The sequence below is a fragment of the Caloenas nicobarica genome, chromosome 18 (genome assembly GCF_036013445.1).
Source record: "Caloenas nicobarica isolate bCalNic1 chromosome 18, bCalNic1.hap1, whole genome shotgun sequence".
Lineage (NCBI taxonomy): Eukaryota > Metazoa > Chordata > Aves > Columbiformes > Columbidae > Caloenas > Caloenas nicobarica.
The window spans coordinates 11,860,741-11,887,686 of NC_088262.1; the positions used below are offsets into that span (position 1 = coordinate 11,860,741).

Genomic DNA, 26,946 nt, shown 5'->3' on the forward strand with positions numbered 1-26,946 from the left:
CCCGCGGAGCACAGCAGGAGACCCGTGTCCCAGCCACAAGGGGGGAGCAGGTTTGTTGCACTGCACCACAGACCCCCAACGTCCCCAATCCTCCCGCTGCCCCTTGTCCCCCCAGCAGGGATGGACACATGGCCTTCCACGTGTGGTCACACCAGCCCCACTCCCATGTCCGTCTGTCCAGCCGGGGTCCAGGGGAGGCATGGCTCCATGCGGGGTCTCCGGACAGGGCTCTGGGAGCCTCGCTCAGTCTTGGCAACTTGTGGGAATGGTCTTTTCCCTTGCTTTTTTTTTTTTTTTAACTTGCTCCTTTTTTAAGAATTGTAGCAGCAGCAAAACCTAAAAGTGAACATTGTCTGTCTGTCTGAGTGTGCTTTGCTGGGAGTTACAGGCAACAACAGTTACATTCCCCACGCCTGAGAGAGATTACAAGGACGGGCGCAGGAATGTGCATCTGGCAGCACTTTGTATCTTGGCCATTTCATTGTTTTCTCTGCATCTGAGGTTCACAAAGTTTTGGTCATGGAGGGCCATTTAATCCAGGGAATATTGGGCTGGGGCTGCATAACAGATATTCTCTGCAGGGAAGCACCATTCATGAAAAATTGAGGACAGTTGTAAATAAAAAGTCCCATACAGGCTGGCTGCAAAACTAGCTAGGAGCTTTATTTGGGGATCCTGACCGACAACAGCAACAGGGGGAAGCAGATTTCCTTTTAAAGTGCAGGAAAATGTAGCTGTAATACACCAAAATGTTAATAGCTTTCCTTAAGGCCTGGGGCCAGGAACAGAATCTGAATTAACTGTTCCAATTTTATTTTAATTGCACAGATTTTAAGATAGCATTTATAATAAAAATATCTTATTAGAAATGCAGATCATTGACATAAGGTTCTCAGGTACCTGATGCCAACGTTCTTTCTAAAAGAGAGAGGATATTTAAAGTATTTTGAGAAGTAATTAAAGATAAATACAGACAACTAACCAGGATTATTCTTCGGACAATATCAGAATATGCTTTCATTAACTCCTCTTGAGAAGAATACACTAGCCCTGGAGGTCTGACAAGAAAGTCTTCTGTGATACTTTTATTTGCTTTTCTAACTTACGAATATGTTACTCACTTGCTCCAAAATGTTTTTGTAAATAGCCATTTTTGGCAGATGACTGCAGCAGAGGTGGATGTTGCCATGCCTTAGCTTTGTTGTGCATGCTTGTTTGTGCACGTAGGAGAGAGTCTATCTAATTTAAGGGAGAATCCCTTCCTTCCTACAAGAACAAACACTAATTATTAGTTATTGTGTCTGGGAAACTGCAGAACACAGCAGTAGGATCATGCTTGTTAAAAAAAAAACTATAGTGATGTATGCGAAATGAAGCAAGTAAAAGCATGCCCTGGCACAGCCCCCTGTAAGCGCATATGTTTATGAAGGTTGCATAGGTACATTGTACCCTTGAGAGAAAAATGTCTGTCATAGTGATTTGTATATTTTTCATTATTTTGTTTTTACTCATAACTTCTTTTTGCACCTTCTGTATTTGTGGAGTGTCCCAGTTCCGTGTAAAACACAACAGCAAGTGAGTCTGTCACGAACAGCTCCTGTGATGGCATGGCCTTCGTGTCGTCCCCAGGTGAAATGCTGGATGCCTGTCATCAGACTTGGAGCAGGAGTATTTTGCTTCTGGGGCAGTTCTTTTATTGTGTTACTGCTGTGGCTGATCCTGGACTTTGTTTACCTGACTGCTGTGCTGCTGGAAGGAGGATGCTTGTAATTCCTGGGAGCCGTGGAGCACACTCCAGGCAGACAGGCTGCCGGGCGCGTGAGGATGGTGCAGGGGTCAGCAAACAGGCAGGCAGCCCTTGGGAGCCCAAGGGGGGCCAAGTGCTCCTCGCTCACACCTCTTGGAGGGATTTTGTCCCAGGGTCCAGGAGAGTAATGCAAAGTGTGCTGCAACACAGAAACTATGTGCATGAGATCGAGAGCAGACCTGAAAGAGCCCCACAGTGAGTGAGGAACAGGTTTCTTTACCACCTCTTCTTATTTCTGCTAGGTTTCTATTCAAGCTTTTTTTTTCTATTTAAGCAGTTACTTCACATTTTTCTTTAGATAAAACCTTGTGGCATTGTTTGGGGATGGTCTTGGCAGGAGGGGGCATGGCGCATCCCCACAAAGATCAAAGTGGCTTGAGGCTCCCTTCCAGTTCTTCATGCATGCATTTTGTAACTTGCTGCAACGTCTTGTGAAATATGCAACCCTGACACTGCATCTAATCCCAGGAAGCCGTCAGTGCTTCTTGGCCCTGGCTGGAGAGAGGGGACACATTCCCACACACAGGTGAGCGTGGATAGGCCAGGGCTCCATCCCAGGCTGTGGAGAGCGTGTTGTGTCAGCGCGTGCAGAGGAGAGCGCTTGTACAGGCTGAGCTTTCCTGCAGTGCCAGGCTGGAGGCCCCATATAAAAACATTTGGCATTAATCCCAGATGCTTCATTTCTCCAAAACCAGCTGTGCGCACAGGGCCCTGGGAGCTCAGAACACAGCCGTGCTGCCCAGCTCTTCTCCTGCCCTCACGCCTGCTGTGCGTGACTTCTCTGCCCCCCCTTTCCATGCAGCAGCCCAGGAAGGGGGTCGGACAGTGAATTTAGGTGGCCGTTGGAAGTTTCTTTTTTCAGCTGCTTCCAGTCACCTTCCCAATGCAGAGCACCTGCAGTGTGCAGCGTTCCCCCAGTGCCCTTGGCTGCCTCTTGGGCCTCTGACCATCGTGCTGGCGTGATATGCTCTGCAGCCACTCAGAGGGGGATCTGTCCTGCCAGTGTGTCATTTCAAACTGGAGACAAGCAGTGATGCTGCAACTGGCCTGACCTGGCCTTGTGACTCTCCGGCGTATGGGGGTGACTCGTGCAGTACAAGGTTTGCTGAACAATAGCCCTGTTGTGTCTGGCTGCCCAGGACAACAAAGCCCTTCAGAGCACTTGGCCCTGGCCCTCCGTCTTGTACCAGATGCTGATGTCAGAGACAGAGCGGCACATCCCCCTGAGCAGGGCGAGGGGACGAGGGCTCCTGCCTCCTCCCGGGCTGCCCTGGCACGGGCCACATCCAGCCCAGAGCTCTCAGAGTGCTGGCACTGCTTCATCCCCAGGCTTTCATCTTTTTTCCCACCCTACCAAGCCATGGTGTGATAACTCCTGCCAGGGGAAGTCTTAGGATCCAGGACAACCAGCTCAGTGCGCTGCTCGTGGGTGATCCAACCTGGCTGTGTACTGCCAGATGAACCATTCCCAGACCTCCACAGCCAACATCAGCTCTGCAAATTAGATGCCAAATGTTAACTCTGAAGAGCAAGAAACAATGGTGCTGAAAGGAAAACAAAAGGCATGGGAGAGTGCTAACTTCTTTATTTCTCTTTGGGAAGAAGAAAAACGACTACAGATATTTCAGATAAACTCCTTGACTGCTGCAGGAAAACCGACTTCTGGGAGGGATTTCACTGTGTTTGAGGGAGGCAGTTGGACAGCTGTGCTTGGGAACAGGTCAGAGGTACCAGCCTGATCCTTCCTGGCATTCTACCATTTGCCTTTTAACTTCTGTATGGTACGTATGCTGACTTCCCATGAGGGTCTCCAGGGCCACATGTTGATGCTGAGATCTTATTCTTTTCTCTTCAGTACCCTGTGCCTTAAAGTTTAGGCAGATGTATTAAGTGAAAGTTTTTCTTAAAGTGGTGCTGCACAAAGGCATGAACACAGAGATACACTGCAATGCTCCCCCATTCCCCCAGGGCTATAACAGGGGACAGGCACATGTGAGGTATTTCTCTTCACCATTGCTTAGCTTCATTTTGGACTGGGATTATCCCATCTCAGCTGTCCTCCACATCAGCATCTGGTGAGATGAATACCAAGGGCTGGGATGTGCACATGCACTGTGTCAGGGGCTGCTGAATCAGGTAGCCTGCTGGAGGCAAGGCTGCCACAACTTCATATCCCCAGATCCAGACAGCAGTGAGGCTAAGCATGTATTGTCAGTAGATGTACAGCACAAACTCACAAGCATGGTTCTTCTATTAATATACATATAGACATGGCCAGCTGCACAGATCAACACAAACAGAAACACTCGGCACTCTCACAAATGGCACCAAAAGCCTCATCCTGTTCCCCTTTCTAGTGAAAAACGATAAAGGCCTGTTAGTGGGGAATGCATACATATATACAACGTGGAGCCCTCCAGTAACTGGCCCTGGATCCCAGTCTCCCTAGTTGCTGGCACCTGGTCATGCACCTCTGAGACTGCAGCCCCACTCCAGCTGCTGGTTCACACACCTGCTTGCATGCACCAGCGCATGCACAGACACACACTGAGGATCCTTCCAGTAACTGGATGTAGCTACTCGGTCTACCTGGCAGATGATGCATGGATCCTTCCACGTGACACACACAGATATGTATAAGCAAATGGGTCTCAGCCAACAACCAGAACTTATGGTCCCTACAGTAGTTGGCTTGGATCTCCCGGGCCCTCCAGTAGCAGCTCAAAGACCCCCTGGGCTCTCCAGTATCTGGCCAAGAGTTAAGGCTGTTTTGATACCTGGCTAGTGCAGCTTGATATGCAAGTTCCACCTAGCAGTGCCAGCTCCTTGCTGCTGCCCAGTGTGACCTCCCACAGTTTTTTCCCATCCAGTCTCAGTCTGGCCATCACCTTTCCACGCATATCTTGGCTGGATTACACTAGCCAGGAGGGGCTGCTCAATGGGACAGATTTGTCCATTAGAACAGAAAGAAAAAACAACCATATCTTTTCTAGGAGATGATTCTTAAGCTCCCTGTGGGTATGTATGCATTTTATTTGCAAGGACACACGTGTACATGTAGCTACAGTCACCATGTTCTAGACAGGCTTTCTTACTCAGAGCAGACACTGCTCCCATCTGGCTGTTCAGAGTCTTTGGTCCCTGATGTGAGGGTGGTACTTTGTTTCCCCTTTCTTGGTTGCTAATTCAGTGCCAGGACTCTACGCCCTTGTCAGATAGTGCTAAATACTGTCAGAGGGTAGCACTCACACGGGCTGTGAGCACACTGAAAAGGAGGCACTGGAAAGTGATGAACACCTGGGAGTGTGCTGAGAGCTCAGGCAGAGCAAGAGGCGAGAAAGCCAACAGCCGGGCTGTCCTCCTCTGCAAACCGTGCTCACCTCCCTGCCGCGCCTGCCACTCCCTGAACTGGGAGCCATCACAGTCTTTTTGTTCTCTTTCTTGCTAACCACCCTCCCCAAACCAGGGCCTCACTCTTTCCCCACATTGAATCTTGCCCCACCCCATCTTTTTATCCTTCCTACTTCTTAGACCCGCCTTGCTTCCCTCTCCTCAACCACAGGTCCATCGCGACTGACAAGCACCTCTCGGAACTGCTGCTTTGCCAGGGCGTGAGCATCGTCTGCGGTAGGATCTGGACCAGACCTGGTGCCATGGGTCCCATGAGACCCACCGCAGGGGACAGACTCAGCTGCAGCTCAGTGCTGTGGCTTGTCCCCATCTGGCCCCTTATGTGTTTTTGTGCACCAGGCACACATTGAGAAGGAAGAGGATTGAGCAGCTCTGGAGTTTTCACCTCTGGCTTGACAGCCCGTGTTCTGAAAGGGTCTCGGCGGGATTCATGGATCTGAGCATTTCTCTTCCCATCCATTTTGGTCTCTCACACAGCACTGAGCCAGAAAACATCACCCAGTCTGTCTCCCTGGGTCATGTATCCTTCAGAAACAGTGTGTTTTTCCCTAGTTTAGAGTGCTGGCAGAGAAAAGTGTATCAGTCCCAGAAGGCTAATTCTCTGCAAACACGGTGTTATTCATAGATATTACCTTAAAGCAAACTCCTGGGCTGCACCACAGCCAGGGACCTGGGTGGGACAGAAGGGAGGAGTTTGTCAGCTGGGGATTTGGCTGGGAGAGCAGACCCTCAGTGGGGAAGGTAGAGCTGGGTGGGAAGCACACACGCTGTATTTCAGAGCCAAATGGGAAATAGAGGGGTGTGGGTCTACAAGAGAGTTGACTGCAGAGCAGAGACACATGCACAAGGGCCACCCGGTCCTCCTCCAAGTCACAGCTGCGGTGGGTTGGTAGGAAGGTGGCAGAGATGGCATCCGAGGAAACAGCAGCTGCATGGAGATGCTGAAGTTATTTATGAGGAAGAAAGAGTGAAGAAGACTTCGGCGTGGCACAGAGGAGAATTATTAGGGCAGGGAGATTTTTAAGACTGGGAAAAATGAGGGCTGTCCTGCTACACTGGCACGTGGGGTGTGTGCTGGGCACAGTTCAGCCCACTTCTCCAGGCTGGCAGTGCTCTGAGACACCCCAACACTTGGCACAGGCAAAGGGAAAGGGACTGTTTCTCCTTGAGGAAGAGGCTGGTGTTACAGAAGGTGGCCAGAGATGGGGCATGGTGCCCAAAGAAGAGGAATGCCACTAGGGGGGCAGTGGCACAGCATCTTGCTGTGTTTCTGCTGCAGAGGCGGTGCCCACAGGGCCACCCAGGGAGGGCGACTTGTCCCCAGCAGCCGTGTGCCATCAGATTCAGCTGAGGAGCTGTGTTGGTTGCCATGACAACCGGGACAGGTCATATGGCCCGTTCCACTTTCTAAATATAAATCTGTTTCACACAGTGTATGCGACTCCATGGAAACCAAATGTTGAGCAAGAAAGATTGCATAAAAGTGAACAAAATACAGAATGACTCAACGTACTAGAGAGAGAGAGGCTGTGGGTAGTGCTAGGGGGTCAGAGGTGCCCTGGGCATTCCCCTTTTTTGGGGCTCATGTTGGTGTGGGCCTGCCTGTGCCCAGCCTGGGGAAGGTCTGTGGGGCACTTCTCAGCGCTGGGATCTTCATGCCGAACTTGGGATGGACAAGAATGGGTGTAGGCATCCCTGCCGCCAAGGGCCTTCTGGGGACTTCTCTCACTAGCAAATCCTGTGTGCAGCATTAGCTGTGTCCCAACACAGAGCCCACTTCTTTGGCTGCACCCTGTCTGCCTCATTTCTGCTTCATACCCTTGGTTTGACACACACCTTTCACAAGTTACGTATTTATGAAAACTGCAGTTACATAGAAATATAAGCTCAGTATTGTCAGTACAGAGCAAGCTTTTCGCCACAGGACAGAGGGCTGTTCTGGTGCGGGTCCATGTTGCGGCAGTTTTTCCCTGCTGCGTCCTTGCATTGTTTCTTGCAGGAAGTTTTCCTCACATGTGTTGTCCATCTTTCTGTCACCAGTGACCCTCCAGCACTGGGCAGGACACTGCACGGGAGATGCTTAGCCGGACTCTGTAGCTTTTCTTTGTGCTGTTGGGTTTGCAGCAGAAGCACAGTGTGACTCTGAGCAAGTGGCAACAGCAGGTAAGCATTCTGACACTGCATTTAGTTCACACCTTTCCCACAGCTAGAGGCATCCTCTTCAATTGCTCCAAGGCTGCATGCTCTGTTGAAATAGGAACATAAAATCATAGAAGAATTTAAATTGCAAGGGACTTTTGGAGGTCTCTGGTCCAACTTCCTGTTCAGAGCTAGATCAGGTTGCTCAGAGCCTGCCTTTGTGGATTTGGGATTGTTTTCCTTTACCTTGGGTTGTATGTTCAGGAGAGCCCCTGGGCTGCAGTCTGCTGGAGTGCAATGCGAGCTAACACATCTTCAGGGAGCTCAGGCTTTTAAGTGCACAGATGTTTCCTCCCTAGGATCCCTCTTCGAAGGGAAGTGGGGATTTCCGGCAGTTTGAAAATGGGAAGTGATTTTCCCCTATTGAGCAAGGCAGAACTTGCCTCAGGGGGTCAGACAACATGGGATGGACTGATGTCTTCGGGCCCTTCACTCCCTGTTGCCTCACTTTGCTGTGTAAAACCCCTTTCTTTTTTTTTTTTTTTTTTTTTTCCCACCACTGGGAGAGGATCACATTTCCAGGTGATTTTCCAAAGGAACAGGATGAGTTGGGCTGCCGCTAACTTGACCAAGAAGAGCAAGAAAGGAAAGAAAAACAGAATAGTCAGAATGTCAGAAGAGGCGGAGTGGGAGAGGCAGCCCCAGTGCTGGATGAGCTGCCCTGTTCTGAACTGGTTCAGCTGGACAGCAAGAGCCAGGGGTTCAACACGTGGGCCATAGCTGGTGCTCTTTTTCGCATGGGGCAGCCAGGATGCCTGACCCCGTTGTCATTCTCTTCAGACATGATTCTAGACAATCTGTGCTTAGCAGTGCACGGATGAAACACTGTTCCCTGGTCTAGAGTGTAGCCTCTGGGTAGATTGTGATGCTGTGGGGTGGCTGTCCTGCCCACACCGGTTGTCCTTCTCTCCCTGACATCTGTAACCCAATGCCTGTGGATGCAGGGAGAATGGGCCGCAGGTAATGGTCAAGTTCATGTGCCCTGCTCTAAAAAGCACATCCTTCAGCCTCTTGTCAGTGCTGGTATCCTGAACTAGGTGGGTGAACCCCATAGATCTGCTCTTATTTCATATGCTTGCGTTTGCTAGTTCTTTGATACATGGTTTGGTCCTGAAGAGCTCCAGCGCCCTCTCTGCTTTGAGATGCCTTTTGCATTTGCTGCTCATTTCTGGTTTCTTTCCTGCTGTGCATATATCAGGAGAATCCTGTTCCTGTTTTTCTGCAGGCAGCAAATGAAAACCATTGCTTGTCACGGAGAGTGAGGTCTGTTGGGTGGCTGGCTCGTGTCTACCCCTTCATGTACCCCTCTTATGTGGACTTCTAATCCTAGGAAATCTTGTAGGAGGGGAGTGCTTGCGTTCTTAGTTTTGAATGTTTTAAGAGATACTTTGATCCCTTTTACAGATGCGGGCGGATTTCACTGGGGTCACACATTCTCTGCTCTTCCCACATTGTTCGGATTTCCTGTTTCCGCAATGGTGTGTTGCAGACATCCTTTCAGGTCCAGATTTGCCTGTCCAGCATCGTGCAGCAGCTGGTGACACTACCAGAAGTGACAGTGAAGGGAGTGGCCTAAGCGTGTCTCTCAGCTGAAAGGTACTGCGGGAGTTGTTATATTTGGAAGGCAGAAGGGATTGCTGGCCCAACCAGCGTGAGCTGCTGCACTGCCGGGTCAGCGGTTTCAGCGTCCCGCCTTTTTCTCTGATTACAATAGAGCGGATCTGCTAAAAAGAGGCACTTAATCTTGATGGAGGAACTACAGCAAGTGCACAGTCCCCTGGTAAGCCATTCCAGTCGATACTTATCCTCATGATTGGCAGGTTCTTTTCAGTCTCTCTGGTTTCGACTTCCAGTCCGCTGTTCTGGTTTTGCTGGTTTATAAAGCTCTCTGCTGATATTGAAATCCCCTCTCCATATACACAGTCCTCTGTTGTGATTTACCATTCTCATAAACTATCCTGGCAGTAATTCTCCTGAAAACAGGAACAAGAGATCAAAGTCTTGGAATCTAAGGAAGAGGTGTGCAAGCAGAAGTGCCTCGCTGTTCGTCCGATGTGTCTGGGCACAGGCTGTGTCCGGGAAGAGCGGGGTTTGGGGAGAGGTTTGAGGCCCGTCTGACGGTGCTGTGCCAGTGGTGGCACTGGGGTGTCGAACAATCTGCCAGTCACTTCCCATTTCTGTGCTGTCTCCTGGCCCTCATCTCTGTCTGATCTCGGCAGCAGGATTGTCTATTGTTACGTGCCAGCTGAGCCCAAACTTCTCCCATACAGGTGTACAAACATGGTTCCAGTTTAACCGTGCCGATGCTAAAAGAAGAGACTGCAGAGGGTCTGGCTAGGACAGGGTTGTCTCTGCCAGGAAAAAAAGAGTGAGAAAGTCTCTCCTGTTACCCATCAAATCTCCTGCATTGGCAGAGAAGGGACAACGTGCTGCCACTATGGCCTCCATGGCACTCTCATTCCTGAAAGAATGCGCTGCTGAGTGCACCAAAACGATGAGATACTTAATCTGTGATGCATTACAGAGCCCAACCCATATGCTACTGCCCCACACCATCTATCCCACAGCCTCCTGGTGTCTTTGCTTCAATGAATGCAGAGTGGTGAGGAGTAGAGGATGAGGCCAAGTTTTGTTTCTTCTTTGATTCCTTCCCTGTGACATTTTCAGTTCCTCTTTCCTCCATAGAGTATCAGTTAGGAGCAGAGCTGCTGCAGGAGTGGGAGCTGAAGTGTGTGTGGGAAGGGATTGCACTGAGACCAGCTAGGGGCTCTGAAACAGGAGCTGTCCCAGCACCCAGAGGATCTTCCTCTGCAGTCCCCATGGCAGGGGATAAAGTCCTGCCCAAGAGTAAGCTGCTGTTTAGGATCACATTCTTCTCTGAAACAAAAGGAAGAGATCCACACATCCAGACTCCATGCACATCCAAGCAAACCATTGCCCTATGGTTTGCAAGAACTTCTGCCTTTGGCAGTGCTGGGGTTTCCCTTATATTCAGTTCTCTTGACTGTCGTTGATAGGGACTACTGTGCTCGCAACACTTCTTTATTGGCAAAATCAGAAGTAAAGGTGGAAATATTAGTAACTCGAAAACTAGCAGCTACAAAACATGATTCTTACGTGCTTTTTTTGAAGTGATAGGCATTTTGACAGAGACTATAGCTAAAACATTGGCTTGACTTTGGACTTTATACTATTTCCATCCAACATTTGCTGGTGTCCACTCTATACTGTCAACATCTGTGTCTTAGCACAGCCTTTGTTTAAGAATACAGCCATGGCACCTATCTGTAAAAGATGTCTGCTTTTCCTGCAGTCCATCAGGGACACCTGAAGCAACACTGAAAGTGTAACTCAAAGGATGTTGGGGCAATTGCAGAGCTTCCTTTAAGCAAAGCAGTGGTGTCTGTCCTTGCAGGATGCAGGTGCTGACTGTGTGAAATTAAGTAATACCATGAGCGCCTAAAATGAGCTGAACCTAGTCTTGACCTACTTGGTGCATGGGATCACTATAGGACCATATTAAAAAAGAGGAGTAGCAGGCATGGATAGGACTTCAGTTCCAGAAGGGAAATAAGATGTTAAGGACAGAAATGGTGAGCATGTAGTAAAAATGCGTGAAATTCTGTACCTTCTAGAGTCTGGAACAGAACCCAGGGTTGGATTATCCTGAATCCGATCATGCACAGCATGCATAGTCTGGTGGAACTTTGTTATCTTCATGGCCAGAGATCTGTGCAGTGAATCTAAGGGACCTAACTTGCTGCCAGCTTCCTCAGGAGCTGGTACACTCCTACGCTGCAGAACTTATTTTTTCTTCAGTGTGCTTTTGCAAACAATAATGGGTGACCATTAACCCTGTGATGGAGACAGTTCAGGAGCTGTCCCAGGATTTGTCCCAGCACCCTGTGCTATCCCTTTGAATATGCTGGGAGATGGATTGTCTTTGTTAAAAAAGTAGCTTGGGGCTCTCATGCTTTCCTTTCTGATCTGACCTCTGCATATGTTACTTGATCCTGAAACTCTGAATGCCTTTAAGCGCTGGCTTTCTCACCAGACCTACTTGTGTTTTGGACAAGGGCTTTGTATGGGTAAGATGCAAGGTCGTAGAATTATAGAATTGTAGAACACCAAACAGTTTACCCATCAAATCCATACCTCTGCAATTTAGAAAGAAGGATGTTGTGGGCGACCGTGTTGAAGGGTTTACCGAAGTCCAGACAGACAACATCTGTAGCCCTTCCTTTGTCCACTGATGTAGTTACTCCATCGTAGTATAGAGTATGTTGGTCAGGCAGGACTTGCCCTTGGTGAAGCTATGCTGGCTGTCCCAAATCACGCCCCTGTCCTCCATGCGCACAGCTTCTAGGAGGATCTGCTCCATGATCTTCCCAGGCACAGAGACAAGGCTGACAGGTCCTCCTTTTTAAAAATAGGAGTGATGTTTCCCTTTTTCCAGTCACCAGGATCTTCACCTGACTGCCAGGACTTAAATGTCATGGAGAGTGGCTCAGCAACTACATCAGGCAATTCCCTGAGGACTCTGGGATGCATCTCATCAGGTCCCATGGACTTATGTATGTTCAAGTTCCTTAAGTGGTCACAAACTAGATCCTCACTTACAGTGGGAGGGACTTTGCTCCCCCAGTCCCTGTCTCGCAGTTCATCCACTCGAGAAGTGTGGTGTGGGAAGACAGCTTGCCAGTGAAGACTGGGGCAGGAAAGTTTTTGAGTACCTCAGCCTTCTCCTTGTCCGTTGTCACCAGTTTACCAGGCTTGCTCATTGGGGGATACACTTTCTTTGACCTTCCTTTTCTGGTTGGCATACCTGTAGAAGCCCTTCTTGTTATTTGTTGCCTCCCTTGCCAAGTTCAGCTCCAGCTGTGCCTTGGCCTTCTTGACCCCCTATCTGCACCACTGGGCAGTGTCCCTATGCTTTTCCCATGATACCTGTCCCTGCTTCCACTGCCCGTGCCTTTCCTTCTTGCTCTTTACTTTGACCAGCAGGCCTCAATTCAGCCGTGCTGTCCTCTTGCCCTCCTTACCCAGTTTCTTACACCTGGGGATCGAGAGCTCTATTGCTCAATGGAAAGTGTCCTTTAAGATCTGCCAGCTCTGTTCTGCTTCCTTGTCCCTGAGGTCAGTTTCCCAGGGGTCCCATTGACTAACTCCTTGAAGAGATGGAAGTTGGCTTTCCTAAAATTCATGGTCCTGACTTCACTTTTCACCCATCCCACATCCCTCAGGACTGCAAACTCCACAAGCGCATGATCACTGCAGCCCAGGCTGCCTCCAATCTTGAAAATCTTTCTTATGAGGAGAGGTTGAGAGAGCTGGGTCTGTTCAGCCTGGAGAAGAGAAGCTGAGAGGGACCTGATCAATGTGATCAATATCTCCGGGTGGGTGTCAGAGGATGGACCAGGCTCTGTTCAGTGGTGCCCAGCGACAGGGTGAGGGGCAACGGGCACAGACTGAAACACAGGAGGGTCCAGCTGAACATGAGGAGAAACTTCTTTGCTGGGAGGTGCCAGAGCCTGGCCCAGGCTGCCCAGAGCGGGTGCGGAGTCTCCTTCTCTGGAGACATTCAAACCCGCCTGGACCGACCTGTGTGATCTGCTCTGGTGACCCTGCGTGAGCAGGGGTTGGGCTGGGGGGTCTCCAGAGGTCCCTTCAGCCCCCACCAGTCTGGGATCCTGTGATCACCTGCACAAGCAATGCGACGCTTCCAGGGACATCATGACTGGAAAGCCTGCAGTGAGTTCTTTTCAGTCAAAAGGATGATGCTGGACATTAGGGCTATACTGCATGTCAGGACTGTGTAAGCAAGTTTCTGGTGGTGTCAGTACAAGGCTGTAAAGAACTGGAAAAACGTACATGGTTGTTGGAGCTGTGTTAGAAGTGGTATTGCCATAAACATCCATGTCATGTTGGAGAAGAACTCAGATAACCCAGAGGTAAAACTGGGATAACTTAATTTTTCTGTCATATTCATGAGGTTTAAGGTTTTCATTAGTAGGATTCAGAGTTTTCATGGAAAGCTATATGAAACAGAGAAGTGTTTCAGTGGCATGTATGGAGGGGTTCTGACGCTGTGATCAGACATGGTTGTGCTAGCTTCACTAAAAGACAAGAATTTTATTTAGTGCATTTCTAGGCAACAGAACAAAACTAACGATAATGAAAACATGTGTCTTTGGGCGGGCTAATGTGTAAGAAGGGTTTTCACTTACATCCTAAGATGAGATAAGCAAAATAAAAAATAAATAGTAACATAAACTGTGGAAGTTTCTGCTTTCTCACATGTACAGCAGGGTGAACGGAACTATAAGTTGATTTGATTAAACATTAGAGAGCAGAAACACACATGATAGGAATAGATGACAGAGATCCTACTGATGAATTCTGCATACCACCCTGCTAGCCATAGGCAGGCATAGCATGAGGTCTGAGTCATACATGCGGTAGGGTCCCTTCGTATCTTCCAAGCTAATTTGTTCAATTCATGTTGGGCCAGCTGAGTCTCCCAGTCTGTATTTCTGCTGAAGGAGAGGAGCCAAAATCTGAACCGGCATAGGCTCCATCTGTGCTGCAGCAGTGAGACATTATCCATCTCACCCTGTCCTTGAGTCCATATGGCTGCCTTGCAGCCTGTGACCTGTCTGTGCAAGTATGCTTGATGAGGCACATCACAAGATCTTTCTCCAGTTCAGTTCCTCTTGAGAGTCATTGTAATCAGAGTTTTCTGAAACTGAAAAGAAACATAAGATAGACTTTTGGCTCCAGAACCATTAAATGTCGCATTTATTTTGGGTTGGAACAGAGTTGAAATTTTACTCAGAGATTGAATGTGTAGGAGAAGGACACATCACAGGTTTTTTCTAATGGTACTGTTCATTCATCTGTCAATGTCTGAACATCATATGCATCCAAATGCTGACACTCTGCCTATCTCCTGGACATGGCTGCTTGTGAATCTAGTGCAGTCACTTTGAACCTGTCCCCCACTGTGTTGGAAGGCATTTTCTGGATAGAGATTAGCTTCCACGGGATAAATAATTCAATTTCACACATTTTTTCCTTGTTCTTTTGTATTTCTTCTTTTGAAGGCAATGCAAACAAACAAACAAAAAATTACTACATTGCATGCGTGGTTTACCTTAGGAAATGCAGAAAGACAAAGGGGAGCTCTCTGGATGTGAGCCAGGAGGAGGCTGTTGGGTTCATATCTGCAGCCCTGTAGGGCTACAACTGGCAGTCATAGAATCACAGAATACTTTGGGCTGGAAGGGACCTTCAATGCCCATGTAGTCCCACCTCTGCCATGAACAGGGACATCTTCACCCAGCTCAGGTTGCTCAGAGCCCCATCCAGCCTGGCCTGGGATGTCTCCACGGATGGGGCATCCACCACCTCTAATGTTTGGCCATGCATCTTATCTCTCTAGTTTTGCCTTATTGAAGGTTCCTGGTTGAAGGGACTGGCTGGGGTTCATGCCTCCTTTGGGATGAAGCGCTCTTTGTCAGTCTCACATCAAGCAGCTGCTTTAAATCCCAAGCTACCAAGGAACCGCCAGACATACATGGCAGATGGAAATAGTCCAGGTGATGCAACGTAGTGCGGACAATTACTTGGATTTCAGCTTCACCTCGTTCTTTTCCTTGCACCCTGAACCTGCACTGATGTTTGCAACTGAGTTGGTGAAGAGATGTACAGCTGAGGTGGCACTTGAACCCTGATAGAAGTTCTGTGTGTTCTCAGGGAGCAGGTGACAGCATGGCGCTCATGCTTGCTTTTCCTAATGATCTGGATCACTCCTAGTAATCAGGATCCTAATGATCCTCTGTCTGGATGATATGGATCCAGATTACATCTAGATCAGTAATGCATACATGGCTTATTACATGCATTATTAGTATATAATCAGGATACTCATAAATTTATTTCAGCACACTACTCCTGTAGACAACATGGCTCTGCAGTGTTTTTTCTTTAAAATGTCTAAAGGTGGCGGTGCCCTGTAAATTAAATCGGGGCAGCACCTCCATGACCAGTGCTTTGACCCACCACTATATCCAGATGAAAGTACATGGATACCAGATGCATGCCTTTCTTTCCCAGCCACTTGATTTTTTTTTATGCTTTGCATTTTACTGCTTAACGAGAGTGCCCAAGTGCTCACGGGACGTAAATACAGAAGTGTTTCATTTCTTTCCCAAAGGATGTTCTGTGTGGCCAGTGCTTCAAGGGAAGGTTTCTTCATGTTCTGGATGGAGCTAGGACAGATGAGAGGAGAAATGGACTGAAAGTCTCCGAGTGTATTGCTATCTCTAGAATGCGAAACCACATGGTCCCTTTCCAGATGTGTGTCTGGTTAGACTTTACATTATCTAGATATTGACTTAATAGGTTGGGGTCTTTTTCTTTTCTCAGCAGAAACCCAGAAAGGCAACTCCTCAGACAGGAGAAGATACGTTGAACAGCCATCTTCCCCCCGGCTGGCAGAGCTATATGTCTCCCCAGGGCCGAAGGTACTATGTGAACACCTTCACTAATGGTAAGTGGCGGTGGGGGCTCCAGTAAACGTCACCCTAGCAGTACAGATCTGTTGCAGGAAATTGTCTCTCAAGTTAATTTTGATGACAAAGTAGGCCCAGAGTCACATGAATTAATATGACCCTGCCCCCATATGAAAGAAAACAATTATAAGATTTTGTCTTCTGATCCCCTGTCATTTTAATTCTGACCATTAGAAGACATCTAAAGCTTTTACAAAAGACAGAGAATGTAAAGTAGAAACACCCCTGCCACCAGTGTTTTAGAATATAAAACACTGTTAAGGATAAAATTTTTACCACATTCATTATTTCCTTTCCTGTTAGCTGGAGATATTTATAGCTACATATGTACATATATATGAAGTAGTTTGATAGAATATTAGGTATCACTAAAGCACTGTTAGGGGAAAACAGAAGTAGTTGATTGAAAAGCTGCTCAAATCAGATTCAGCTTGCCCATGGAGACAAGGAAAGAAAAACACATGTAATGGAACATCAAAGACAGAATTTTCAGTCTCTGCTTGTGTGTTTTATTCCCTGTCATGCTAGCAGAGAAGCAGACTTAACTCACAATCTTCTCAGCTGTTCAAGACCTGTAAATCTTGTACCACATCCGCTTACCTAAGACTCTGTGTCTACCTGCTTTTCTCATCATGAGTTCACAACAGCATTGCAAAACAGGGACTCAGGACCAGCAAAACCAGATTTCTTTAAGCAGAAAGAATGACAGAATGACAAGAGGGGAGAGGACAGCAGGAGTTCACCTTGTTCACCGGAGACCAAAGCCATCAAGAATGACCACTGGTGTTCTGACTGTGAGTGCATGGGCTGTCACAACATGCCTTACAGTCCATTCAGGGACTGATCTGTTTCATTTCAGAAGCCTTTGGCCTAGGACTTGGCCAAGTCATTATTTGCCTGAGTTTTATGCACTGAAATCTCATAGGACCCCCAGAAGGCACGTTACCATTAAACATTGCCTTCATTTTCAAACAAAGTCTTCTCTGGCTCATGGGCAGCACCCCCTGCATGGGTTGGGAGATCAGTAGGAGTTAGATATACCCTGTCCCCACTGCAACTCACAGGTGGATGAGAAGGTGATTGAACTCAGTCCCGAGCCATCATGGTGATAGACCCTTAGTCACATGCTCTGGGTTGAAGTCAGATAAAACCAGTAAGAACCTGTTTTTTATGTGATAAAAACTCTTGTCACAGGAATCCACCCCAGAAAGGTAAATGGCCTGGGCTCAGTCTTTCCATAATTTCAGGCAGCTTTTTACTTTCCTCACAAAAGTTATAGACAATATAACAAGGACCAATAGCCACATCCTGCTTGGTAAGTCCAAGTCAGAAATTAGGAAATTTTTTCTCTAGGAAGAAATTTTCTCGAGGAAGGCAGGATAGCCCTGGCACAGGCTGACCATGGAGGTGGTGGAATCTCCATCCTTGGGAGATCTCAGAACCTGGCTAGATAAAGCTGTGGCTGACCTGATCTGTTGTTAGCAGTGGTCCTGCTCAGAGTGAGTAGCTGGCTTAGAGACTTCCAGAGGTCACTTCCAACCTGTCCTTCACAAGAGAATGCCAAAACCACCTATGGTTATGCTCTCAGCTACTGCAATGGGATTGCTATGCAGCAAAGAATATGGTTCTCAGAATAACAAAGATAGAGGGGTAAGTGGGATTTCTGTGTTCTGGTCCTTGCTTTAGGGAGCACTTACTCAAGTTCTGTTCAGATGAGAAAGCTCCTCACCACAGCAGTCCTAAGCCAAACTGTCTTTGAAGTTTTGTTTGCTCTTGTTTCTTGTGCTGGACTCAAGAATCATGGATTTCTGAGCCTCCCACACCTCCCATGAAGGCTATAGCCTTTTGTGAGACAAGAGGATTCTCCTGCAGCAGGTACAGGGGCAATTTGGCCCCTCCATTCCACCAGTTTAGCTGGTGTTCCTGGCAAGCTCAGTTTCTCTCAGCCTGATCAGTTGCAATATGCTGCTGCCTGAAAGTATTCTAGCTGTGTAGGTACCACTTTTTGCTAGTTTATAGGTTTGATGGTATTGCCTGGGAGTATTTTTGCTCTACTTGGGCTATATTGCACTATCTGATTCACACCCCAAATACCTCAAACTGGATTATGTGCCAAAGAAATGTCACCTATAGTGTCATCTAGGTCTCAGACAAAGCAGAAGCTGGATGCAGCCTCTGGGCCTTTCTGTTGAAGTGGGTGATCAAGCCTTATCCAGCCCTGGCATGAGCAGCTGTCTGGACATTGCTTTAATTAATCTGACTAATTTGCTCTGACCTTTGTTCCTGCAAAACTGGTAGTGCAGGACTACCCATAGACAGATTGGCCAGTCTCATGTTGGATATGCACTTTCTTCCTTGACTGTGCTCCGAAGTCGGATCTGCTGAGCCATGCAGTCACCGAAAAGGCACATTTGGCATGCAAGGCTCACCGTCCAACAGTGGAATTGCACCTTGACATTCAGGAAGTATTCTTTGGCTTTGGTCCATATGACAAGTCAAAACCAATACGCTGTAAAACTGCAGTCCCCACCTCTCCTGTGGCAGAGCTGCACTGGTGTGGGTGATGTTTATCGCAAGTCTTGTGGACTGGACGACTCACTGTCTGCACCTGCTGACTTGTCTTAACTGCTTATTTGTCCTGTCATTGCTACAGCTGCTGTTGGGAGTATCAAGATAAACATTGGCAGTGTTTGTAATGTGGTCATAGTGCCAGCATACATCTCTGTCACAGGGTTTCATGGGCCTCCTTCCTGCTTTGCTTCCATATCACCATTGTTTCAGGAGCTAATTCTCTTTTCCATCAAGGTCCTATTTGTGTAGATGTACTCGTAGGTTGCTCTCTATCACAGCTGTCACCAGATGATGAAAGAATGCCGGAGCATTTGGGAGGGATATCACTGTGCACAAACGTGTTAATTCAGAAGTCAGCGGAAGCTAGCTGGTTGGCCTTCAGGCTGATCCATGTAGTTAAAGGTCTTCTGGTCACCATTACCCACCAACAGCAGTTGATGCAAAACTCTTGGTTTGTGAGGTCATAATTTCTCAGATCTCCCAAGGACCAGTCATCTCTTTACTGAGATGGATGATCAGAAACTGTTTCAAGACCTCCTCCACACTCTTCCCAAATTCTCTCTCTTTTTTTTTTTTTTTGTACCACAGGGAAGTCTGGGTGTTCAGCAGCTTTCACACAGTGACTCACAAAGTGGCTGACTGACTGCATTTGACTTGCTGTAAAACCACTGTAGGGCTGACAGCCGTTGCTAGAATGTACATCTGGTCTCAGCTGAAAGAGAAGGGACATTGCTAATCCATCAGGAAATACTGTAGACCCTTTGCTTTCCTGTGGTCTTTCCTCTCTGATTCCACAGCTGAGACGGTCTAAAATGATTATTTTTCTCATGCTCCACACATGTAGCAGGAGACTATGAAGGGTCAGGGCATACTGCTTTGGGTGCTGATGGCAATATTGCCTCCCAGAAGGGGCATGAGCACATCCTGACGAACCATACCGATAACTGCTCCTTCATAGACAGAGGTCCAGCTTCAGCAGAGTGGATGAAATGTAGGTTCTTGTAGAATATAGCATAGCGTGGGAAGTAACAGCTCCAGGATGTGTCCGTGCAGCCCAGCAAAATCTGGATGTCAAGTCTGTCTGAAAGGTGTTAGAGATTATCCACCCAATTGCTGTTGTGTCTGGTCTCAGCCAAGTGCCAGCAATGTTCCACGTGTAATAATCCCATATAGATGGGTACAACAAGTATACTTGCTGATGTCCAGACTATTGCAAAATACAAGATTCTGTGTGAGATATATTTCATAGTTAAACATGCCAGTGAGTCACTAGAGGGGAGAAAAGGGAATTTCTTGAGGCAACAAAGTGTTAACCAGTCAGTCAGAGTAAGTCTCACCCATCTGAGGAAGAAATATTTGCATCTCCAAGGAGTGAAGCAGTCCTTATTTTAACGAAGAAAAAATGCCAAACTATCTCCTGGACAAGGATTAAGTGCTGTGAGATCTGGATACTGCCAGATGATGCATGCCACACTCACAGCTGGGAAACAGTGGAGATGACCTGTAACTGCTCCCCAAGAGACCAGCAGAGGAAGGAAAACACTGCTTCTCGCAGCTCTGTGGGAAACCTTTCATGTCCGCCTGATCTCACAAAAATTGCAGAAAAATCTACTCACTGTCCTGGGCTGCACTCTCCATCTGAGTAGCTTGAGCAGTATATGTTCCTAAAAGCCTCCAAGGCTGGATGCTCTGTACCTTCTTCAGTGAATTTGTGCCAAGGTTGTCTTTTCCCTGCATTTAGAACAGGCACTGTGAGCTCCTTTTGCTTTTTACTTCTTTTCAGTGCTTAACTTCTGCAGCCTCAGTTATGTTCTTTCACTTTCCTCCTCAGTATGTAAAACCAGAAAGATTAAATATGCCTGAACCCCCTTCAAAGAGCTTGGGAAGGAGCTTTCCCCAAGCTAAGGTGCTTCCCAAAGCTGGGAAATGAGTGTACACTGTGATGCAGACTTTCTCACGGAGGGCTGTCCTTAACAGATGCAACAAGGCACAAGGTATGCACTTCAGAGCCATAAGAGAATAAGAAAGAACACTTTCTGGTTATTTTTACTCTAAGTTGCCTTTTTTTTTTTTTTTGTGGTCGTGCATGTGTGTGGTTTTATTTTGTTGCTTGTTTGTTTGTTTTTACTTCCGTCTTTCACAAGTATCTGTGCTTGCTTTGCTGAAACTAGACGTTGTGACCAAAGTATTATATTAGAACTGTCCATTAACAGAGCTGCACTGGAAGGTGAGTTTAAGGCAACTCGGATAACAGCAAGGGCTGTTCCCTGCAGCTTCTGGTAGATGTTTCAGCTGGGGGACCTCAGCCAGGGCACTGTCTGCTCAGCCCTCCCAGGGCCTTCTGCTGCATGGAGCGGGTGCAGAGCTGGCGCCAGAGGTGTGTACCCTCTGACATGCAGCAAAACTCTGGGATGCATACTTGGACCGTAAGGGTTTCCAGGGACCTTGTTACACTGAGCTACACTGAAAAATGAGGTTTTCTTCTCCATTTGGAGCCTTCTGTCAGAGCAGACTTCTGTTTTCAGTCCCAAAGTGGAAGGAGGTTCTGACTTCAGAGCAGTTTAGGTGTGTCCCTGTGTATGTCTCATGTCTTCTGTTATCAGGATCTATGATACAAAGATTCCTATTTGACAGGAAGAAACATGAAATTGTCCTGGAAAGGCTTTGTGGTTGATGTTTGTCATTGACCAAATGTAGGCTCTCTCCCAGGCTCCTCTGAGGTGCTCTACAAAGTTTTCTTCCATTTCCAGTGCAGAATCTGGACATGGATCAGAATAACTGTGCCAAATCAAGTGTGTCTTCTCCAGCTGATGAAGCACCAAATTGTCTAAAGGGACTGTACAACTTCAGCTTTGTTATAGTTGCTTGTACTTTATTTAGCTTCTTTTTATGTAGCTTCTTTTTCTTCCTTGAAATTTTTGAATCCAAAAAGGGATTTCTATACCTCAACCATGGTCTGAGGTCTGCTTGCCTAGAGAACAAATGGTTACAGAAAGAATAAATATGACTGGTTGTTCTTCTAGCTTACAGCAGGTCTCTCTGGCTGCTGTGGAGACTGTTCTTGTGCAGTTTGGGGTTTTCTCCTCTTATTTTAAATAACTTAGAATATCCCTCCTATCAAAGCTCTTCTGTATTATTTGCCCTGTGCTTCTCCTACCCATTGAGGCTGAGCCAGACAGTGCAGCTGAAATAGGGGAAAGAGTCTGTCTACTTCCACTCAAGTATGCAGAAATTCGAGTAGAGAAACTAATAATAACTAGAAGATGCACAGAGCTGTTCAGTGGACAGAGTGGGAGATGCTAGTGCTCTTTCACAGATAGTGATCTGGGGGAAAAAACAGCCAGAAAGTGAGTGGTAGGAAAGAAGGGCTCCCCTCTATGACACAGAGCATTCCAAAGTATCCTCAGCTCTCCTCATCTGGGTCCCTGCTCACAGTTCCTTCGGGCTCTGCCTTACCCGTGTGCTGTGTGCACTCTGGGGATCCTGTTCAGCCGCTTCCATCTGAGGATGCATACTGCTGCAGAAACTGTCTCTGATCCCACCTTTTGCAGAGTCCAGAGGTACCCAAGGTTGGCCTGCTGCTGAACTCAGCTCATTGCTGGAGTGCTGCGTTGTGGTTTTCCCTTCGGGGCTACTGTTTTAGATAGCAAATGTAGCACTTCAGTTTGGGTTGGAGAACACTCTGCAAGGTCTCCTGTAGCCCACAAATCCGTGTTGTTGCTTTCTTTTTATACATGTAACACATCCCTTAGGCACTGCTATCATGCATCCTTGCTTTTGGTTGTCCCTTTCATCATATGTCTCTCATGCATGAGGTAGAAGACAAATCTCAGCTGTATGCTAAGCATATGTCAAAGCTCCAGGCATTGTGTTCACTGTCTGTTCTTTTACATGTTGTATTTGGACATCCTCTGAGTGGCATGTCCTTCACTTGCAGCACTCCAGTTGTCCTGCATGTCCAGCCAGTGGCCCTGTCAGCCAGTGGGAGGCACATCCAGAGCAGAGTGGGGTGTTCACCAAGCTCAGGGCTGTGGCTGGGCCCTGGGACAGGTCAGAGCAGAACAGAGCATCCCCTTGCCCCGCTCCAGGGCCTTGCCAGCACCCACTGCCTTTCTGAAGATGGGTGCTAGTAGGAGCAGGTTTTCTTGACAGGTTCATAGCAGTTTTTCATCATTGACAAGCAGTGGTGGGAGGAGGTACCTGCCATCTCATGTGGTGGGATTGTGGCTAAACATTTATACAGCCTCCAGGTAGAGCGGGTCTGTGAGCAGAGACCCCACATGAAGGAAAGGCAGCTCATTTACAGGATGACAGGCCTTAAAAGCAGCAAAAGCAGTTTGAAAGCTGACTAGAGGTAAAACAACCTAAAGGGAAAGGGGACCATAGTTAAATTACAAGAAGATGGTGCAAAACTGCTTGGCAGATCCTACTCAGAGCACAGTAATCGATGATACCTCGTCAAAGGGAAGCTTGCACCAAAGGAAATCCTGCAGGAATCTGCCTGAGGCTCTGTGGTTATTGCAGGTCAGTTATTGCAGTAATGAATGGCATGTTGATATTAAGTGTACTTATTCAAACGTTAACTTTAACTGAAGCTGGGAGAGAACATGGTGTTCTGCACAGAACAAGCTCGGAACTCACAGTCATCCTGCAGCTGAGGACACACACTGGAAGAGTAGGATGCTGTTCCGAAAAGATGCACTTCGGACTGGAGATTTTGTCAGAAATAATTAAGTGACAAAGACGGGCAATGGAGCAGTTTACAGTCAAAGATGGTTCTGGAAGATCTAAAACTGAGAGTGAGCCAGCAGTGTTTTGCTAGTACAAAAACAGCCATCATTTTCCATTGTATAAATAGGAAAGTTCTCTGTGAGGCATGAAGTAAGCCTGCAACTTTACAAGGAAATTATAAAGCCTCAACTGGAATATTTTATCTTGTTTGGGCTCTACACTTCAGGAAAGATGTGAGCCAGTTGGATAAAGTCCAGAAGAGAGTAGCAAGAATGATGGGAGATGTGGAAAACATGGCCTGTGGGCAAATATTAAGAGATCAGGGCTGTTTGCCTTAAGAAAGCAAAGACATGGATGGGGACGTGAAAGTAGGCTTCAAGCGCATAAAATGCTGTTGCAGGGAAGACTGTTTGCAGTTCCGGTCATCACTAGAAGACACAGTAACACACTTCAGTTGCAACAATGACAACTCCAACTTCCTAGCTCTCTAAGATAGTGAAGTGTGGGAATAGGGAGTTGCCTGGGAGCCTGTAACACTGGAGGTCTCTAAGCAGGTTACGCAAAACGGTGAAAAATCATGTTTGCCTTGCTTTGGGGCACAGCAGGGACAAGAAGATTTCCTGAAATCCCTGTTAGGCCTGTTTTTTTCAGTCTGTAAAGACCAACCTGTACGAAAAATATTTATCAGTGTAGAGGTTGACAATTACCTGGGACTTATATGAGAGTTGTTCTTTATTTGGTATCTTTGTGTTTCCTCAATGTTTACATACATCTAACTTGTCACTCAACTGCTGGTTTGCTTTTTCTGGTTCTGTAAGTGAAGGAATCTTAATATGAGTTCAGAGGAACATTTACTGTGCTTCATTTTGCGTGTACCCACATGCAGCTGTGCTGAATATTCCCACCCTGCTTTGGGACAGATTCTGCGCCTCCCTGAACATCCTGCCCTGCTGGTCCCAGTGCAGGGCTGGATCAGGCAGCAGCACACAGGGCAGCAGCGGCTGGCGGGCTCCGCACTGCGCAGTCCATCCGCGGGGATGGGTGCATGCTGCGAGCAGGGATGGGACACAACCTTTGAAGAAGGTTCAAGATCCAAGAAGAAGATCTGAGAAGATCCAAGAAGGCTCCAAGCTCAAGATCAGAGCATCCCGACACGTAGGAAGTCAAGGAAGGGAGCCAGGAGACCTGCGTGGTTAAACAGGGAACTGCTGGGCAAACTCAAGTGGAAGAGGAGAGTTTACAGATCATGGAAGGAGGGGCTGGCGACTTGGGAAGAATATAAGGCTGTTGTCAGAGGATGTAGGGAGGCAACTAGGAAAGCTAAGGCCTCCTTAGAGTTAAACCTGGTGAGAGATAAAACTAACACCAGAGGCAATGTAGGCCCACTGATGAATGGGGTGGGTGCCCTGGTGACAGAAGATACAGAGAAGGCAGAATTACTGAATGCCTTCTTTGTCTCTGTCTACTCTGCCGGAGGCTGTCCTGAGGAGCCCCGTACCCCTGAGGCCCCAGAGGAAGGCAGGACAAAGGAAGAGTTTGCCTCCATTGCTGAGGACTGAGTTAGGGACCAGTTAAGCAATCTGGACATCCATAAATCCATGGGTCCAGATGGGATGCACCTGTGGGTGCTGAGGGAGCTGGCTGTGATTCTGTGAAGGTCGGCAAGCAAAAGCTGTACAAGTTTTGGTTCAGTGGGGGTCCCTTTGTGTAGTTCTGCTCCCTCCTCTGAAAACAGGAGGAGTTAGGTGGTGGGTCCATCCAACAAATTGCCTTTCTGAACATGCCTAGCACTGCAACATCTCTGCTTCAACATTTGCTTCCTACCCTACACGGTGCAGAAGCCTTTTTTTGGATAAAATACATTTTTTGCTCTTGTTGCTTGAGCTTTTCAGAGATGGGAACTCAAATATGCATTCCCATTCCTGGGGAGGGGAAAAGGGATTTTAGGGACAAGTAACATCTTGATTCTTCTGAGCCTTCAAAATACAACAGAACTCTCCCCCCTTGTGAGGCATTAGTATTATTGTCAGCTGCTTCTAGTGGTTAGTGTCCTTCCACATCATTATTATCTGCCTGTGCTATCCATACTTTTTATCTGACCATAACAGTATTTCCACCATGCGAGTTGTTGTGTGCTCTAATATTCATTGTCTCTATGTGAAAAACACAAGGAAACTGGTTCTTAACTGGAAAGCAATAGAATTTATGAGACAGCATTCTTATGTGGAAAAAAGATGTTAGAAAAATCTGTAATGAAATAATTGAGGTGACTGTGGAACAAACATTCACACAAAGAGTCAAACAACAAAGCACAATCTTGTCTATCTCCACTTGTTGGCTCAACCAGATAAACACTCCACATTTATTATCCTTTGAAATTGTTTGCACTCAATCCTGAAACCATTTTAAATGCCTCTGACCTGTAAAACGTCTGCCGAATGAAGCTCAAGAGGATTTCAGTTTGTTTTCACAGTATGGCCTGCTGTAGGAAGTCTGCATCAGTTACATTACAGTCAGGATGCCCGGCATCTATCTTGCACAACATCTAGACTCATGCAAGCTTGTCATGTCAAAACATAAGAAAGAGGAAAGAGATGGCAAGCCACTGTAAAATTTCTGGAAGACCCTTCTCTGTAGCAGTCAAGGTTCTTATTTTACATTATTAACTCTACAAGGAGTGCTGTGCTGTCTGAAAGGACAGTCAGGATACCTCCCCTGGGATTTGGAGGGTTAAGTGCATGTTTGTGTTCTCTGTTTAGAACGGGACACCTGTGTGTGAGGATGATAAACCGGAAAGAAGTGTGCGCAAAGGAGTGCATGGCTGTCAGGCTGCTGCCCATCAAAGTCCGCAGCACTGACTGGCCTCTAGGATGCTCCTTCCTGTGCCCTTAAATAGGTTTCACCTTCCCTATCATCATCTGAGCAGGGCAGAGTTTGATTCGCCTGACCAGGTACCATCTGCAGGGTGGACCACTCCATTTGAACAGAATCTTCTGATCTCACCATTTATCCATGAAAATAAATAATTCTCTTTACCTCTCAGTTGTCTTCCTGATGTAGGTGTCCAAAATATAATAGCTAATGTAAGCTACACCCTATAAGTACCAGTCTCTCTTCATCGATGCTAAGGGGAGCTTCGGTGACAATACCAGCTCCACAGACAGGTAAAGCTGGCTGCAGTGATTCTCACCAGGGACCTGAGCTTACAGCCTAGAACTGAAGGGGAACTTAAAAGATGTCCTCAGTTTCCTTGCATGGGATTATTTGCCCTTAACTAGTCCCACAGCAGAATGCAGCCACAATGGTGTCAGCAGGCACAGAGCGCTGCACAGTGAGACAGTCTCTTCCTGTCGGGTCATATGGTGAGAGCGCAACTCCCTTCACACCCAGAATATCTGCCCAGGGTTTTTTCCCCACCAGTGCGTAGTATGCACAAGACATCTGTAAAATGCCACACCCCTTTTCTACACTTAGTTCCTACACAGCTGTTGCAAATACCCAGGCATGTTCACACATGCACACAAACACACATCTGCACGTGGACTCACACTTCAGAGGGACAGAACTCTGGGGGAGATTCAGTGTCTGAAAAGCTGCAGTATTGCTGGGAGTTACTTGAATAACAGGAGCTGGAAGGCCAGGCCAACAGCTCTG

At 47.3% G+C, this 26,946-nt stretch overlaps 1 protein-coding gene across 3 annotated transcripts in view; it reads left to right on the forward strand.

Moving 5' to 3' along the window:
- The window catches only part of GAS7 (growth arrest specific 7), a 107,168-nt gene that overhangs the window by 20,540 nt on the left and 59,682 nt on the right, over positions 1–26,946 (forward strand). For 2 of the 3 annotated variants that reach the window (XM_065647773.1, XM_065647775.1), the window contains exon 2: positions 15,845–15,968. In XM_065647773.1, coding sequence (XP_065503845.1) covers positions 15,845–15,968 — 124 coding nt within the window. The remainder of the gene's footprint in view (positions 1–15,844; positions 15,969–26,946) is intronic. The other variant, XM_065647774.1, reaches the window with a different exon arrangement.